Below are 19,090 nucleotides of genomic sequence, written 5' to 3'. Positions count from 1 at the left end.
TTGATATAACCAGTAAATGATTATTGCTTGCTATATTAGGTTGTAGTATAATGTTTAAGTGTTACAAAGAGTAAAGAGGGTCGGGATGACAACTGCCTTGCTTCATGGCCGCATCATTGCTTAACTAGACCTTCCGAGACATCTTCAGCACCTGGCGTCTGTACTTTCGTCTAGACCTTCGAGGACAATTTTCCATTCGAGGACATCTTCCATGGCCGCAGCGTTGCATAACTGAAGTGTCTGGGTCATTTTGACCGTTGTTTACATGTGCCTTTGCTTACATACGTGTATTTAGTTAGTTCCACCCACATGCTCACACATAGCAAAACAAAATCACATTGGTGTCTCCAGCTTGCTCTCCCCTCCCTCAGGGTGGCACCCTTTCTGTGTTAGGACAAACCCCTAAATAAAAATAGCAAGGAGGGTTTTTCCTTAGATCAATTTTGGGGACTATACAGCGTAATCTAGCATTCCTCTGGTTAGTCCCTCTTTTGCTCTCCTTGGCCAAGAAAATTGAGTGTCTTCTCTCCTTATTTTTGGGTAATTTTACATATGTCAACCTAAGGGTCTATTTTTGAACTTGACAACCTATATTCAATTGAATACACTACAAACACAACATATTTAATGCTCAAACTCATAAACTTTATTTTATTTTTCAAATAATAATTAACTTAGAATTTCATGGCTGCAACACGTGCAGTAGAAGTTGGGAAAGGGCATGTTTACCACTTTGTTACGTCACCTTTCCTTTTAATAACACTCAATAAACGTTTTGAAAGAGAAGAGACTAATTCTCTTAGCTGCTCATGTGGAATTCTTTCCCATTCTTGCTTGATGAACCGCTTCAGTTGTTCAACAGTACGGGGTCTTCTCTGTCGTATTTTACGCTTCATAATGCGCCACACATTTTCAATAGGAGACAGGTCTGGACTGCAAGCGGGCCAGGGGAGAACCTGGACTCTTTTACTTCGAAGCCACGCTGTTGTAACACGTGCAGAATGTGGCTTGGTATTATCTTGCTTAAATAAGCAGCGGCGTCCACGAAAAAGACGTCGCTTGGATGGTAGCATATTTTGCTCCAAAATCTGTATGTACTTTTCAGCATTTATGTAGCCTTCACAGAAATGTAAGTCACCCATGCCATGGGAACTAATGCACCCCCATACCATCACAGATGCTGGCTTTTGAACTTTGCGTTGATAACAGTCCGGATGGATCGCTTCCTCTTTGGTCCAGAGGACACAACGTCCAGTGTTTTCAAAAACTATTTGAAAAGTGGACTCATCAGACCACAAAACACTTTTCCACTGTGCATCAGTCCAATTTACATGAGCTCGGGCCCAGAGAACCCGGTAGCGTTTCTGGATGTTGTTCATAAACGGCTTTTGCTTTGCATGGTAGAGTTTTAACCCGCACTTACTGATGTAGTGACAAACTGTAATTACTGACAGTGGTTTTCTAAAGTTTTCCTTAGCCCATTTGGTGAAATCCTTTACACACTCATGTCGGTTTTTAAGGCAGTGCCATCTGAGAGGGATTGAAGGTCACGGTCATTCAGTCTTGGTTTCCGGCCGTGGCGCTTACATGCATTGATTTCACCAGATTCTCTGAGCCTTTTGATGATATTATGGACCGTAGATGCTGAAATCCCTAAATTCCTTGCAATTTTGCTTTGAGAAATTTTGTTCTTAAACTGTTCAACTATTTTCTCACGCAGTTGTGGACAAAGTGGTGAACCTCGCCCCATCCTTGCTTGTGGATGACTGAGCATGTTTTGAGGGGCTCCTTTTATGGCACCCACCTGTTCCCATTAGCCTGATCACATGTGGGATGTTCCAAATAGGTGTTTGATGAGCTTTTCTCAGCTTTCTCGGTATGTTTGCCACCTTTCCCAACTTCTACTGGACGTGTTGCAGCCATGAAATTCTAAGTTAATTATTATTTGGCAAAAAACAATTAAATTGATCAGTTTGAACATTAAATATAATGTCTTTGTAGCGTATTCAATTTAATATGGGTTGAGAAGGATTTTCAAATCGTTCTATTTTGTTTTTATTTACATTTTACACAATTTCCCAAGGTCAACCAAACCAGGTTTGTATTTTTTGACCATTTGATACTGAATTTTTAAAAATAAAATCACCAAATAATAATAAATTCAAATTGATTAGCAGCATTAATTCTTTAATTCAAACAATTTGACCGAATAAACAAAAATTAATAGAACAAAAAAACGACAGTGTCATTGGACAGAGGGACAGTTTTTGGTTTAAATTTTGAAAGACACCTAAAAATGTCACAAATGAATAAATATTTGTTTCAAAAATGGCAGACTTTCTATTTACTTGAATCTTTTCATGCTAGTAATGTCTTACAAATAGCATTTTTGCACTGTTGCGGCATCTTGCTGTTGACAACAACCAAACTCAGAAGCCATGTTACCATAAACAACAACTAAGAATTTATTGTAGTAAAGCCTATCTGGCTGGTATACTGTACATTGTTCAAATTTGTTAGCAACCAGAAAAACATCCTCTGAAATGAATTTTGAAAGGCAAACAAAAAAAGGCAAAAAAAGGATTCTGAAATGTTGTTTCGGGCAGAAATGAAAGATTTCCTGTACCTTTTTTTTTTTTTTTTTTTTTTTTTTTTTACCTCTTTTACCCGAAATGTCCACAAAATGCAATTTTGCAAATTTTAAACTGACTTCCGGGGTCAAATTTCCAAAAGTAACTTGGTCGCAATCCCTTTATTGTATATAGTTCTATATTTTATGCCAAGTCATCAAAATTACTGCCTTGTTACACCAACACACAATACAGTAAACATTTTTTTCAATTTGTTTAGATCCTAGAATGTACACATTTACAATTGAGTAGCAGTAGGATACATTTTGGAGAACAGGTTCCTCCATGGAACATACTAGGGAAAAGGTCAAGAATGCCCCCAGATAGTTGCTTAGACCCAAAATGGAAGATTTAATGTGTGTTTTCAGATGTGAGTACTTCTTTGAAATCATTTTAGACATGTTCAGGATGTATTTCAAATGATTGTGGGCATTCGATTTCTCTTCCAGATATCATTACGGTGCCACAGATATCGTGCAAAGGTCAACACTCAAAGATAAATAATTTAAATGTGGTAATCCATTTTAGCGTGTGTGTTTGTCATTAAACAAGCTTTAAGCAAAAGGAGGGTAGCATTAATATAGCGACTTGTAAAGTCGATTTGACAATTCTTTACCATATATCATTTTCATTTTACAGCATTGTTGAATAAAACATGAAGATTCTATAATTATTTTTATGCGCATTTAATTGCTATGCTTCATTCTCATGGAGCAGTCAATTATTTCCCATCACATCTGGTGAAAGATTCATTAAGTAAGAAGCGAAAAGCATGCTGAACGACAAACTCATATGACTATGAGTTGAGTTGAACTACTAGGGCATCATTGTCATCCGTGCTGGAGGGGGTAGCCAATCATAGTGATATTGTGCTAATAACGACTTCAACGAATGGAAAAAAAACATTAATAATTTAATTTGTACAGATACAGTAGTGGCATCATAACAGTTGCTGCTTGTGCCCGAATTAATTAAAGAATTAAAGAACCAAATCAAAATACCACACACACACAGAATGACAAATTTGTTCACAACTAAGTTTTGTTGTTTAGTATAGCATATACGTTGTTAAAATTTGGTATCAAATAAATAAAGTTTGGCTCTGAAGGACAACTGCAAAAAGGGTTAGAATTACCCTACTGTTGGTTACAGTAAAGTGAAATGTCTTTTTGGTCATATTCTCCTGGAACTCATTAAAGATGTTGTGTTCAAGTGTCATATTGCTGTGTGAAAGGTGTTTTGGGTGTTGAATTCTGAAGTCTTTTTTTTTTTGTCTGTCTTTTTTAGGCATACAGGGATTCTTGTTGAGAACTTCGGCAAATACAGGGTGACACACACAAAAAATGAATACATTTTCCTAACCATGAATAACTTTTGAAATAATTAATTCTTTCAATTTTTCGGATTTACCAAGTATAATTAATGTTCTGATAGTCCACCAAATTTGACCTTTGAGATGCCATGGACTACTGAGGAAAAGACATTTATAGTCGAGGCATATTTTCGGATGAAGTCTATCCACACAGCTCAATTGCAATTCAAAGAATTGTTCAGATATTCATGAATTTCCTGTCCACTTAATGATCTACAGATGGATCGACAAGTTCAGAACCCACACGACTGTGCATAACCTCTATGGTAAAGACACTAACAGACAATCACATTCTGGTCGAGCGCGGGAGGGTCATCGAGAACTTTGCCTGCCGGATCCAAATGTGCCTCCAGCACCGGGGAGCTCATTTGGAGCACATTTTTTGAGCGCCAGTGAGTTTTTGTAGTACAAACTTCAAACTTTGAAGATGTCTGCTACATAGGCTTGACCTAATGGAGCTGAAGGTTTGTGTCGATCAAAATAACATTTTGGAAGTGACATAGGAAGATAAGTTACGGTGTTGAACGTTTTTTTTTTTTTTTGTGTGTGTGTCATACTGTAAGCACATAAGGTCATTTGAAAAACATAATTACTGAAGCTATTGGACGTATTTTGGTATACCATCCAAATCTGGACCAGCATAAGTCTGCGGCAAAAGCATTTTAGAACAATTTTGAATGGAATTGAATTTTGGTAGTGTCATAGACACATAGGTGCAAGTTTTTGCTTTGGAAAGTTGGAGTTGTACCGTTAAAAGGCGTGAGCACCTCTATCTTCATACCAATTACCTGGTTTTCTCATGTCCATAAAGATATGGTGAAACACTGGCACGCTTTTACAACAAGAGCTCTTTTAAGGGTATCATCGCATTTTGCCAAGATGTTTTTTGTTGGAAAGAATTAGGGTTGCACTTTAATTCAATGCTTCTTATGACAGTGTCATAGGGCTGTCATTATGATGGCAATACCTGTCATGAATATTAATGAATCCTTATGACAGATTGACCCATTTAGTAAATTACATCACTTTCGATGCAAAGTTGAGACTGCTGTTAGAGTTAGGAACTGTGTTGGGACATTAACAAACAACAACACTTAAAATGTTATATTTCTCACCCTGCCATGACAATGAAGAAATCCAGGCGGTTCCAGGTGTCTCCCAGGTAACAGCGTCGGCCAAAGATTCCCAGCGCCACCATTTTGATGACCATCTCCAGAGCGAAGAAAATGTAAATGAATGCATCAAAGGCCTGCCAGGTCAAAAAACACAAACATCTTGTACTCATCATCAAGGTCATAACAGAGCTTCAGGCACACCACTGTTTAATAGTAGAAATCAATCGAATGTTTTATTTATTTATTTTTTTTAAGTAAACAACATTTAATTTACATTTAAAATAACATTTTCTGGAGGCAAATATCCCTTAGGGCAATATGTATCAGTAATTCTGAGAAATTTAACATAGTGTCATTTAGAAATGATCTTCCATAGTTTAAAATAATGAAAAATGAATACTGTGCATAAGTAAATGCTAAATACCCCCCCCCCACACCCCCAAAAAAGCACCTTGGTAATTTATAGATCCTTTGAATGTAACAGGCACTTTTAAAGGGATCCACGGATAGAAAGACTTGTAGTTCTTTAAAGATAAATGTTATTATAAGTTAAAATAATTTGATATTGAAACCCCTCGAGATGTTTTCGTTTTTAAACAATTTATAAAGTTAGTTTAACCAGTAGGTCGTCATTGTTGTTAACGTCGATGTCACATGGTTACGCTGCCAGTGTTGTGCCGAAAAATAACCCCCTCGCTAGGGTGTCCCAAAAAAGTAAATCCAGGAAACTAATCTCGCACACCCTCTCAATGCATTCCACTTCTTGCCAAAGTACTGTGAGAAAAAATTCACTATGATCGCTTAATATTTAGGGGTCCCTCAGAGCACATGTAATGTCTGCTATGCCGTATACAGGAGCCAGCCGGGTAGGGGTGTGATCCTGATCTGTTTTCAAACTGTCCATTTGCACTCACATGCATAGAATGTATGCGGAATTGCCTTGACCTGGTGTTGATAGTGGCCGATCCAGAAAAGCTATCTGAAACCTAAATATCACCGATTTTGAAAAACTCATCGGATTTGGGAAGCTTACCATGTGGGAGGTGGTTTAAGCAAGTCTTTTTCTGATAGAATGTGACTTTACTTTGAGAAAATCGCACTTTCAAGCGATCATACCATGGAACTAGTCATCGCGGCTGTCTTCGACCTCTTTTTCCGATCCTTTAGCCCTGATATTTCCCTGTTCGTCCACTTTAAAGTAGAATGGAATTTTTTGGACCACTCGAAGGCATCTCCCTTTGACGACGATCCGAACGAGAACCTCTCCGAGTGGGTGCGTCTTAAGAAAGATGAAGTCGTGGGGTTTATCGACAGCCATCTGGAGACCACCCACCACAGGGACGACTACCGCGAGTTCCTCCTCCTCGCCCGCTTCTTCCTCACGGGCCCCAGGACAGAAGTTGACCGCTTCAACCGGCCTGGGGCGTACCACCGGGCTCGATGTATGGCCAAAGGCATCTACTCGCTAAAAATCTACATCTTCCGGAAGCAGTTCCAACTCACTCCACATGAAGCAAGAGCTCTGCGCAAGATCAACGTGTTCGCAGTGACGGTCTACCTCAAGCAGTGGTTCGAAGCTCCAGTGACCGTCGATGCACCTGTCAACGACCTGGAGAGGTGCGAGGAGCTGGACAGATACACAGCTGTTGACAGTGAAGTCGGCTCGGCTGCGCTCAAGAAGTTCCGTGGGCATCTCTGGTACTTGAGCGAGGACTTGGCCCCCCTGGCGATGTTTTCAACGAAGACCGAGGAAGAGGAGAAGGCCAAGATGCTGCACAACCTCTATGAGGCTCAGGAGAAAGGGAAGGAACTGCGGTGGCTGGAAGGAAGGAGGACCCTTACACTCAAGAGGGCTGACCTGGGCGACTTCAGCGACCCGGAGGTCGCAGAACCTGTTCCACTGCCTAAAGCTGCCTCTCCCAGCCACAGTCGCGGATCTGTGGGTTGTTCCAGTTGTCGTGTCCGAGCTGAAGTCGGTGAATGATGTTGCCGAGCGAGCGGTAAAGCTGGCGAACGACTTCAACCAGTGCCTGACGAAGGACGAAGACGAGCGGCAGCTCATCTTTCAGGTCGTCGAACATCACCGCCGCCAATTCCCCACGGCTGACAAGGCCAGCTTCCAGTAGTGCGGCTGTCACTTCCCTGTCTTCAGTTGTATTGCTACTATCCAGTTGTATTGCACTTCAGTTGTATTGCACCAGTGCATGTAACACCTTGTCCAATGTGAATTGTGCAAGGTAGACAATCAGTCTGGGAGAGAGGCGATCGTTAGTCAGAAGAGTGCGAGACTGACACGTTAACCACTGCCAGTCCAGTAGGAATGTCAATGAGGGAAGCCTTAGCAACCAGCTATGGGAGTGAAATTTCGTGTGCTCGGTTCTTTTAGCAAGTGGAATACAATGAAGGGGTGTGCGAGTCCGAATCTGTTAATATGTATTTTATATAGGGGGCCTGGGACACCCTACCCCCCACGTGAAATATCTCCCCTGACAGGGGCGCTTATTTATAACGCTTTATTGAGGTGAAAACATGGAATGTTTTCATGGACGCACAACAGTAATGGATTTATGACTGTAAAATCAGTTTTAAATAGATAAATAAATTAAAGGTAGAAAAGCGCTATATAAGTATAATACCATTTACCATTTACACAAAATACTAGTACTGTATTTTAGTAACAAATCATGGACTGGGCCACGTAACCATCTTTGAACAGAAATGTATTAGTCTACAGCAGGGGTGTCCAAACTTTTTGCAAAGGGGGCCAGATTTGGTGTGGTAAAAATGTGGAGGGCCGACCTTGGCTGACGGCCTTTACGTAGAAAAATATATTTAAGCAAATTTTAGTAAGCCATTATGTGTGTCACATTTGCTTTATTACTTTTTAAAAAATAATTTTCAACAATCCCGCAACTAGCCTTAGTGGCGTTCTCTTTCGACTCTCGGGTTCTTGTGAAATACTGCAAATGGGAAATTAAACGAGCTTCAAGTTGCTTCAATTTCTCGCTGCGTATCTTCCCGTTAATCTTGTCGTACATGTCAGCGTGTCTTGTTTGGTAATATCACCTCACATTGAACTCTTTAAAAACAGCGACTGTCTATTTGCAAATGAGGCAGACACAGTTGTTGCATATTTTCGTGATGAAATAGTCCAATGTCCACCTATCCTTGAAGCGTCGGCCGTCGCAGTCAGCTTTCTTTTAATATCACACAGGGTAATGTTTCTGAGAGTGCTGCTGCCTTTTAGTGGGTAAATGAGGAGCAGCATTTAGTGTGTGAGCTACTTCATATGCTGGTAGTAGTACTGCTGACCAATTTATTAAGTCTGTGTGCGGGCCAGACGTTATTGATTTTATGACAGAGGCTGCGGGCCGAATGAAATTTGACCACGGGCCACATTTAGCCCCCGGGCCGGACTTTGGACATGTCTGGTCTACAGGTTTTCACGTCACGACCATATCCCAATCACACAGGTATGACATTTATGAGTTCAAGCAGAATAAAATAATACATATTCACAATACAAGATTTATTACTTCAAGCAGAGTAAAATAATACATATTCACAGTACAAGACTTATTACTTCAAGCAGAGTAAAATAATACCTATTCACAGTACAAGAAAGTCGTTTCCGTGTCAATCGATTGGTAAGAAAAAGCTGTTTGTACGAGTGACGTTAGGGCGATCCCGTCAGGGAAGACATTTCACGCGGGGCGGATATTTTTCGGCACAACACCGGTCTTCCAGAGTATGACTCTAGCGACATAAACATGTCATCTGTCCAACCCTTTCAATTTGAACCCGAGAAACACATTAATGAGCATGACAGCACTGTCGTTATTTCACAAAACAAGCAGCAAAAGCAAAATGAAAAGGAAAGACAGGATCAGATGTGACATGAGTAGGAAAGAAAAAACATTCAAAATGTGCTACACCTGTGAAACAAGTACAAGAGGCGAATTTGACACCCAAAGTACTACTGTGCGCTTTCAGCTTGCTTTGTTTAGATGCATACAGACATAACATACTAACGATGCCTTAAGAAAATACTTAAACGTAGTAATATCAAATATGGGTGGTTTAAATATGCTACGTGACTAATGTGGTCAACAGATCAACAATCTGCTTTAAAAGCCAAATGTGAAGTAAGGTTGGTCAACCATGTTTTTGAATATTATCAATGGCTAAACAATTATAAGCATATTTTCGTTATTTTTCTTTTAACGCAACCCTTCCAGATTCTTTGTTTAACCCATAGCAACGCCCTTAACAACGAAAATGCTTTTCTTCGACAATCTTCGGAAATCTTCGGAATTGACGTCACACCGAGAACTGCGAGGGAAGTCAGCCATATACACAGTATTGTTGCATTGCTTCTCGGTAAGATGCCACGGCTGTGTGTGGCGATGTACTGTTCTCAATCTAAAGAAAAGTTGTATGAGTGGCTGAAGGATAGCAGGGCACGTAAATGGACATCTTTTGTTCGCACTGCTTATGATCAAGGATTTACAAAAAAGTAAGTGTGATTTTTGGATAGATGACCATTACATTATGCAGAAAATGGGGCTGAAAACAAAAACGCAAATGCCCACTTGCCATGCTGTGGGACTTTCCTTTTTTTCTTTCTTTTCTATGTGCTTCTCTGACTCGTTTTGAACCATCTTCCTTCTTTTTGAAAAAGACAGTAAATGCAACAGTCTTTTTGGCATGTTGAAATACCATTTGATCCTGGCTGCTTGCTCTCAAGATGCCGCAAATTAAAATTTTTTTTTTTTTTTAAATGTCAGGAGTGTGATTTGTTGGTCCAGCTTCTCAGTGCACCATTATTATTTTATTTTATACTGTAATGTTGTAACTGAGTGTAATATTCTGATATAATGTTTTTCGAGGTACCCTGAAGTGCACGCAACGTTACTTTTGTTTTGGTCACGTGACGCGGGAGTGTGATAGACAGGCACAGGCTCTATCTATCGCTCCGCCTAGCCTGCCGAGAGCCCCTAGCTGGTTCGTACTGTTAGGTCCAAACAAAGTTGTCAGCACGTCGTGTGTTCGATACCTTTGTCAACAAAAAGCTCATAACAAGACACTATGCACGATCCGTTTAAGAGACGCTGGGACTGGAGAGCTGTAAGTAGTAGGAGGGGGAGGGGGAGATGAGCGAGAAGCAAAACTTTGCGGTCGAATGTGGTGGCAGTCCGCTATCATTTTGTTTTCTTATTGTTGCCACAATAACATGGAGAAAGCCATCAACGACTCATCTCCTTCTTTCCCCCCAACGTTTTTATGTTATTATTTTATATGCGCGAGAGCTGCTGGATCTGCCAAAGTGAACATGAAGTCTGATTATTATTATTTTTTAAACAATGTCATCGGATAGACAAAAAACATAAAATGATGTGCAAATGCCTGCATCTTCAAATCATGAAAATAATAACAGCCTATATCTTACCAATCTTGTAATCTCGATAGGTCTTGTCTCCATTCCATGTCAGGTAGTCCAGGCACATTGTTTGCATCCTGATTAGCGTCTGGCTAATACATGTTAGGTCCAACATAAAATTCCAACATCCTCTTCTTCCTCCAACCCTTCAAAAACTTGGATCTCCTCCCTTGCGCTCGATCTATCGCTTATATCGCTGTTTGAATCATTGTTTGAAGGGCTGTTCTCGGTGTGACGTATCACTTCCGGGTTCGTCCCCTTTCAGGCTCGAACTTCGGAAACGTGATTATTTTTCAAATATACAAAATATAAATTATTTTTTCATGCTTTATTCATTGGACAATGTTTATTTACTTTAATTGTGACCCTATTTGGCATGTTATGAAATTACTTCACATTTACTCTTTAAAGCTACCACAAGAAAACACTATGCTTAAAAGTATGAGACGGAAACACATGTAAATGTATTTTGAGGCAATGGAAAGGTAATAAAAGACTCAATAAAAACACAAATAGTAAGGACTTGCCGATTTTCACTGATGAACGTATGTATTGGACGTCTCACCGCCTAGAAGGAATTGCAGTAACCTGGTGGTATTTGTCGAGTGACAGTGACAATCTAGGTCATCACCCCGAGTGTCCATAAAACATGGCGCCTTCCTTAGGTCAAAACATGTACTAAATATTATAGATTTTTAAATCAATGTCAATAATTTATGTGTTTCTAATAAAATATTATAGTAAAAAAAGAGAACAATTGTGGTTTATTAGAGTCTTTAAGTCTGAGGTTCCCTTTAAAGAAGTTTTTCAAAGTAATTGTGTCAACATTGTCTAAAACCTACTTTGTCTTTGAACATTCCCGAATACATGTTACAGCACATTAGATAAAGAAAAGAAATTGAGGACTAATTCGTTTTGATAGAGAATCTAGGTCCAAAAGCTGGCAGAATGTCCATTACGCAAAAAAAAAAAAAAAATCACAGCCTGGCAAAGTCCACGTTTCTCTTGTGCAGCTCTGACTCGTTTTGACGCCCACTGGAAGCTGCTCGCCATGACTCACCAGCTTAGCATGTGGTCTGCATGCTGCTGTGAGCATCTTGCTTGTCAGAAGCCCCCCCCTCGAAACCCCTCACCCTCGCACCCGTGTCAAAGGTGGAAGAGTGGGTGTTGCGTGCAGGCATACGTCTCAGGCCTGTTAGCACACACAAATACACATGCACACTAACTTTACACACACATGCAACCAATTGATCGGTCTCTCCAGGGGAGGGAGGCTGTGGAGTAGGAGTTAATAGAATTCCTCTCGCTTGTATCCATAGAGTTGCGGACCCCCATTCCTCCTCTTAGGTTCGATATCAGCGTGGCTTTAGCAGGCAACGGCAACCATGATCGATGGCATCCTCTTGGAAAAAGTCGACAATGAATAGTGTTGCTTCAATGGCTGATTTAGCCGTGTGATCTAGTGTGGTTGGACATTGGTGGAAAACGCCCGAAATCAGCATTCAGACAGCTATAAAAGTATAGGGTTAGGACCCCGTAAGTGTTGTACAGTTTTGACGGTTAAAACTACTTTGGTTAGGTCGTGATGAGAAATTGTTTTGGCTGTATACATGAAATTAATGTGTCTTTAATTGCTTAACTTTCTGTAATGTTTATGGGAACATCTTTGGTGTGAATACATTTGCATCTTATTTGAAGTCTCAATTGTTTTTATGTTTAAACATTTTTTTGTAAGTTTCAATTAAAAATATTTAATATTTTACCAAGAGGGACTCTAAATTTTTATAAAGTTGTTTTAAATTGGTTTTGATGTTTACTAATACCCCTTTTTGTCCCTCTCTCTCCCACTTTTTTTCCCCTGAAGTCTGATTCTGATATACGCCCGCAACCACGCCTTCCGCAATCAGAAAAAGGTCAAGGTTGCACACGTTACAATTTTCAGAAGGTGTCTAACATCTCCTTAAGGAAAGCGCTGACTCGACTTTTCTATTTCACATTGCAGCTCAAGTGGCATAAAAACAAAAGATGACAGCAAGAATCCAAACGCTTTAGCAAGGCTGTAATCCAGCAACAATGGCAACAACTGCAGCAACAGCTGATCTTCAGTTTAGTGCTGAGAGCAGCAATAACACGCGTTAGGGTGTCTTTGATTTATTTGGATTTGTTCTCCTTTTAATTAGATGCTTGATTAGACCGTAGGGAGTGCGGTCGAGGTCCACGAGGGGGCTTATCTGATTACTGCACCAGCAAATGATTTTCTGTTACATTTAGACTTACGGTGTATGTGACTAATTTGATTGGCATTAGCAAAGAAGACATGAGGAATCTGCTGATCAAACCCAAATATAACAAAAGACCAAGATGGAGCAGGGGACGTATACAACAAACGTCCAGGTAAACCGTCTTATCCAGCCCACTCACTTCCGCTTGCCTATAGACCCCAATCACCAACGTCACACAATCACATGATCGCTGTATTGTGCCGCATATTATCCGTCATTGTGTGTCTGTATTGTCAATGATCGTAGTTTCTAAAGGTGGATTCACTTGCAAATTATGGAATCCTCGGTGCTTTCAGACGCTGTAAACTCACTAATGAGTTGCATAAAACCTGTTATTTGGAAAAGCTTCAGTCGATCCAGTCGCCAGATCCATATTTGATGCCCAAACCGATGTTTCCTCCCGTCCCGTGCGTCAGAGCTCATTCTGAGACCACAAAATATCTAATCATACTCAAGTTTATGTCAAGATGAGGAGTCGGGTACCCAAAATCGGCACCAGCCCGAATATAAACCGACATTTGGTCAGCTAAGCGTCACCGTTGTCACGATTGTAAAATGAAACTTGATCGACAACAGGCCGGTGTGTGCCGAAAAATAGCTGCCCCGCGTGAAATGTCCCCCTGACGGGAGGGATCGCTTATTTATAGCGCTTTATTGACGTGAAAACATCAAATGTTTTCATGGACACATTACAGTAATGGATTTATGACTGTAAGATCTGTTTTAAATAATTAAATTACACAAAATATTAGTACTGTATTTTAGTAACAAATTGTGGACTGGGCCATATAACCATCTTTGAACAGAAATGCATTAGTCTACAGGTTTTCACGACCATATCCCAATGACAATCACACAGGTATGTCTTTTATTAGTTCAAGCAGAGTAAAATAATACATATTCACGGTACAAGAAAGTCGTTTCCGTGTGGGCACTCCCATCAGGGGGGACATTTCACGCAGGGCAGCTATTTTTCAGCACAACACCTGTTGTTGCGCTCACCTTCTTGCTGCGCGACCGTGGCGACGAGCTTCGTAGTCTCCGTCTGATGATGTCTGCGATCGTGTTGCCATCATATTGATGTTTTCGCCGCTGTCTAACGGCTGTCGACACAAACGCATCATGGACCGAGATAAACAAACAGTGCTGCTTTAGAGATTTGCCCTTTTAACAATGGGCACACAGCAACTACTAAAATGACCGTTTATCTTCTCTGTTACTGCAACCAACTGCCACACATGCCTTCACCATTTTGATTAATCAATGTTAACTATTGTCAGGAAGGTTTTTGGGTTCGTTTACTAGGCGGTGATTCCTTAGACAAGCTGAAAAACACGCAGTAATAGGAGGAATGTACGGAGCGGTAATATGTAAACACGATGAGATGACGGACAATACAGTATGGTGGCACCAGTCAGGGGGGCGGAGTTGTGACGTCACGTGATTGGGGTCTATAGCCAAGTGAAATGGTCATGCTCCTTACTCGTTCACTGCTCAACTTTCCTCCCTTTGCTTATGACGTCGCAAGTCATATAATTCGAGCAAATTCTTCCTAGTCAGTATCCAGAAAAGAAAAAGGCTTTCGTCTGTGTGTGTCAAATTATATTCACAAATAATGAGGTAAGCTTACCTGAAAAATACCCAGGCGTGATTATGAATAAGGTATTGTTTTATTAGTGCTAACCACCATAATAGAGCATTGTAAACACTACTGTATAGCAGTCTTAAATTGCTATATGTCAGTTTCCAATAAGGATTCAGCAGTCGTTACTCTTTGATCTCAGTGCTTCAGGGTGATGGGGAAAAAATCAAGCTCTTCAGTCTGAGTTTAGGAAAAAGTTGATCATTTTCAGTTAAACTTACTGAGGAGGAGATGACTGAAGTGTGAATTTTTCTAAGAAATGCCACACACAGTTTGACAGTTCTTTACAAGTGAATCACAGGAATGAAGTAGTTTTGCCTAATGAGCTTGATGCACGTGCCAAAGCGCAGTGCTTTTTTTGTGGTGTTTTTTGAAAACAATTATTTTTGTTTATGCCTGCTACCATTTACAATTGCCTTCCTGCAATCGGGTCAACACTCCTTCTCACTCCTTGCCTCTAGAAATTCCTGTCGTTGTTACTTTCCTTGTAAGACAGTTAGCTTAAACATGTTTTTTTTCTTTTTTTTTTTTTCTTTTTTTTTTATACATAAACATCATCAACAAATATGTTTTAATTTATAGTGACACTTATACAAATCCTTTTTTTTTTTTTTTTTTTTAACAATTTGCGATATTTAACAACTGTGACGATTCAAGACAACCTTTGATTTTAAAAGTATGTTTTTAAAATTCAAGACAAAATTCTGAGACTTCATATAGTATGCTTCTAGAAACAGTCAAATAATTTTGAGTTGTAAAGGATGAAAGAATATCTAACCTTGGGGGGCCGAGATTGTCAGTGTCCAAGTGTCCAATGTGTCCAAGACAGGTCCTATTTCATCAGTTATGAAATGTTTCTCATGAATAGAAATCATTTCAAGCAATGTTGTGTGTACACTAGACCACACTGACGACACATGAACATTGAAGCCTGAATTGTCACAGTAATGTCATTCATCTGAAAAGAGAAGAAGCCCGAGCATGAAAGAAAAGTGGCAATGTGGCATAAAATGTTATTCATCTCCAGTTGTCCACGTGTTGCTCGAACTAGCAATAAGGGAGCAAAATTATGGTATCCATCAAACGTATGTTTTCAATAATAATTCAAGACAATTTAGTCCCAAGAAAATGTTCCAATCACGTCAAAGACCATTTAGATTTCATAAAATGTTTTAGTACTATCATCGAAAAGTTTAGAGTTCTGGAAAGATCATAATTTAAGGCTGATTTATGCTTCTGTCTGCGGTGACGGCGGACCTACGTCATTAACACAGACCCGATTTGGACCCTACGCCGTACACTGACGTGCAACTCCAAATCTAAATCCTGACTACGTGTCACGTCAACGTGTCGTGACACGAACGTCAAAGGACTGTGATTGGTCCGCTCAGAACATTGTTCATCACAACAACATCGCCTTTTTCAAACATTCAAATACCTCCGCAAACGTCTTCCTCAACATTTGTATTAACAACATTAGTTGTCCAATATTGATTAGCTGCAGCTCCAAACACACTCATTCCATCTCGTTTGCCATTGCTGTCTGTGACTAGAGGAAAACTAAAGGAATTCGACAAGAGTATCCCAAAACCCTACAAAGACAAAGCCACACCCCTCTAGTGGCTTGAAGGTGAATTACAGAGCAATGCGTTCCATAGACTCGAAACTGTGAATGCTCAATGACGACGTAGGGTCTACGCCGTCGTGCCGCCATCTACGGAACGAAGAAGCATAAATCAGGTCTCACAAGTTAAACAAAAAAGACTTTGATGAGTCATTGTTTCTTAAAAAATGTGTCTACTTTCAACCTAACATATGTTTAATAAGTCTATGACAATTTGTAGTCGTCAAATAAATCATTGTCATGTTTTTTTTTTTTTTTTTTTTGTGAAGTTCCATAATATATACTGCTTAGCACATCAACAACATTGCTTGGTCTCCACGTGAGCTAGACCAAGACCAAATTAATGCATGTCAATGAGGGACCTGATCCACCCCCCCATCCTGCTTGGTGATGACACCGTAGAGCCTATGAAGAGCTTTGTTTATCTGTGGTCCACGGTGACAGATAACGGGAATCTTAAATCAGGGGTTCTCCGCCAGAGAGCCCTGGCAGCCTCTGCCCTGCAATCTCTCTGGAAACCACTCTGCCGGCAAAACCATCTCACAGAAGACGAAGCTCTGAATCTACAACACCGCCGTACTTTCTATTCTCCTCTATGACTCTGAAACATGGCACTTAAACAAGACACCAGCCGCAAGAATAGACGGCTTTGACAGCAAAGCTCTCAGCACCATTGAGAACATCAGGTGACCCCAGCAAGTCTACAACAAAATGCATTCGCTGGCTTGGAAATGTTCTCCATCTTCCTCACCAACCGACAAGAGCCATCCTGAAGTTTGACCCAAAGGCTGCAGGCTAGCGACGACCACGAGGAAAGCCCCGCACTGCGGACGACCTCCAACAACACAGAGTTACCTTGAAGGATGCAAATCTGCTGTCACAAGACCACCAGTACTGGAGGGGTCTAGCTCACCTGGTCAGCTCTACGCAATGGGACGGGAAACCAGCCCCAACGCAAGAGCCGTGATGATGATGACGATGAACACATATATCACATTCCGAGGTAATGGATTAAATCAGATTAAATTAAATCAGCGCTGTGTCCTATGTGAAGTTTTCCTCATATCGCTATGTGTTTTTTCTGGGTTCTCCATTTTTTTAAGACTCTAAATTGTCCCAAGGTCTGAAGGTGGGCAGGACAATTACTGGTTGTCCTCCAACCTTTGCCCAAAGTCAGATGGAAAAGGCTCGAGCAGACCCGCAGTCCTTCGAGGGATACATACAAACTTATTGCAACTGTCCAATATAAATGGGAATGTCCTGAATGTGCCTAATGTGCAGTGTTGTTAATAACAGCGTTAGAGTATGACTGCATTTGTAACGGCGCTATTCTTTTAATAGTGAGTAATCTAATTGATTACTTTTCCCATCTTGCAACGTTGTTACCGTTACCATGGATATGAAGGGGCGCGTTACTACAATTTGGTTGAATGAAGCGTGAGTTGTTTGATTTTTGTCACACGTCAGCCGCCAGCCTGGAGAGAGCAGAGCAGGAAGTGAGGAGGGAAAAGTATGGTAATGCCGTTGTAAATGCAATGATTATTGGCTAGGTGGGCAGCTCACGCCCTGCTTCACAGAGAACGCAAGCTCTGGCAAACACAAGACAGCAAGATAGCATTTTCAATATTTAATAGTTACTTCACGGACTATTTAATTTTAACCCTGTGGTCCCCAGACAGAAAAACGTAAAAGAGAAAAACACTTCAACCACTTAAGCCCACTCAGGATTTCCTGACTCTAACCCTAACCCTAGTTGTACTCATTGTCAGAACAGAAAGGTACAAATGTTTATACCTCAGTAAATTAAAAAAAAAAAAAAAAAAAAAAAAGGGTTCATTTGCATGGTTAATTGCATACATAGCACCAGAATAGTATATAACATGAATAATAATTTCAACAGTAGTCATATTTTTACAAATAGCAAATGTATTTAAAAACGATAAAGAAATAAAACAGGAACATGTGAATGCATGTAGGGAATGCCAAATAATTACAGTATAGCTTTACTGTATGTACAAGGGGTATGAGGAGTTGTAGTAGTAGTAGTAATATGGATACTAATCTGCTTATTGTGCAGTAGGTAACTGAGTTACTAACTCAAATTACCTTTTGGGAGAAGTCATTTGTAATTGCAACTAATTACTTTTTTAAGTAAGATTAACAATACTGCTAATGTGTATGAAGTATGGTTTCAAAATTTGATGGTCATTTTCAGGACTTGAAGATCTGACCATGAAAGCATGATCCTCGAGTTGTGTTTCCTTAAAATGTGTGCAAAAGACATCTCGCTTAAACGTATTTTTTGAGATGTCATCAAAAAAAAAAAAAAAAAAAAAGTTCAATTGAAATAAAACATTGATCTTACCGAAAGAATATGGCACCGGTCGGAGGAACAGTCGATGTTCTGGCAGGGTTGGTACATTCCTAGAGTGATGCAGTTCAACAGGATGACCATCATGCTGACTCTCTCGAACCACGTGAAGACAATCAGCTGGTTAAGGTCAACTGCAAACAACTCTCTGGTACAAATGCTAACATTACAACACACGTGGCGTTTTAATTAAAATCATTGTTTTTAATTTGTCATCTGTCTTTTTGGGCCCCTTGAGACTCAGTGCTAATGGCCTCGTTTCCCTTCTGCTAAAAATCAGGAAGAAGTTCCGGATGCAGCGTGGGTCGGGAAGGGCCTCTCGCCCTGGGTGACAAAAATGAGGTCATTGGCTAAAACAGCAACAGGTCCTCTGAGGTTGAAAACGTCTTATTAAGGTTGGCAGCATCGAGATCCTACAAGTTCTGGTTTCGCAACTCAATACTTTTTTAACTGCCACGGATGAGCCATCTTCTATTTCATGTTTTTTTAATAAATATATATACTGGGTATATATATATATATATATAAGTATATATAATTTTAGAGACAAAATATGACATTAAAACACTTAAAAAGCATAAGAATATCATGAGTGGAAAAAAATATTTTCCATT

At 40.1% G+C, this 19,090-nt stretch overlaps 1 protein-coding gene across 1 annotated transcript in view; it reads right to left on the bottom strand.

Moving 5' to 3' along the window:
* LOC130920906 (voltage-dependent T-type calcium channel subunit alpha-1I-like) overlaps positions 1-18,708 on the bottom strand; it is a 150,677-nt gene extending 131,969 nt beyond the window's left edge. The window contains exons 1-2 of the mRNA XM_057844438.1: positions 18,471-18,708; positions 5,118-5,251 (exon numbers count right to left, since the gene is read on the bottom strand). Of these exons, the coding sequence (XP_057700421.1) occupies positions 5,118-5,251; positions 18,471-18,563 (227 nt within the window). The 5' untranslated portion in view covers positions 18,564-18,708. The remainder of the gene's footprint in view (positions 1-5,117; positions 5,252-18,470) is intronic.
* Between the last annotated feature and the right edge of the window lie 382 nt (positions 18,709-19,090).

The sequence above is a fragment of the Corythoichthys intestinalis genome, chromosome 8 (genome assembly GCF_030265065.1).
Source record: "Corythoichthys intestinalis isolate RoL2023-P3 chromosome 8, ASM3026506v1, whole genome shotgun sequence".
NCBI classification, from domain to species: Eukaryota; Metazoa; Chordata; class Actinopteri; order Syngnathiformes; family Syngnathidae; genus Corythoichthys; species Corythoichthys intestinalis.
Note: the sequence above shows the minus strand (reverse complement) of the source record. Positions and strands in the feature narration are given on the sequence as shown.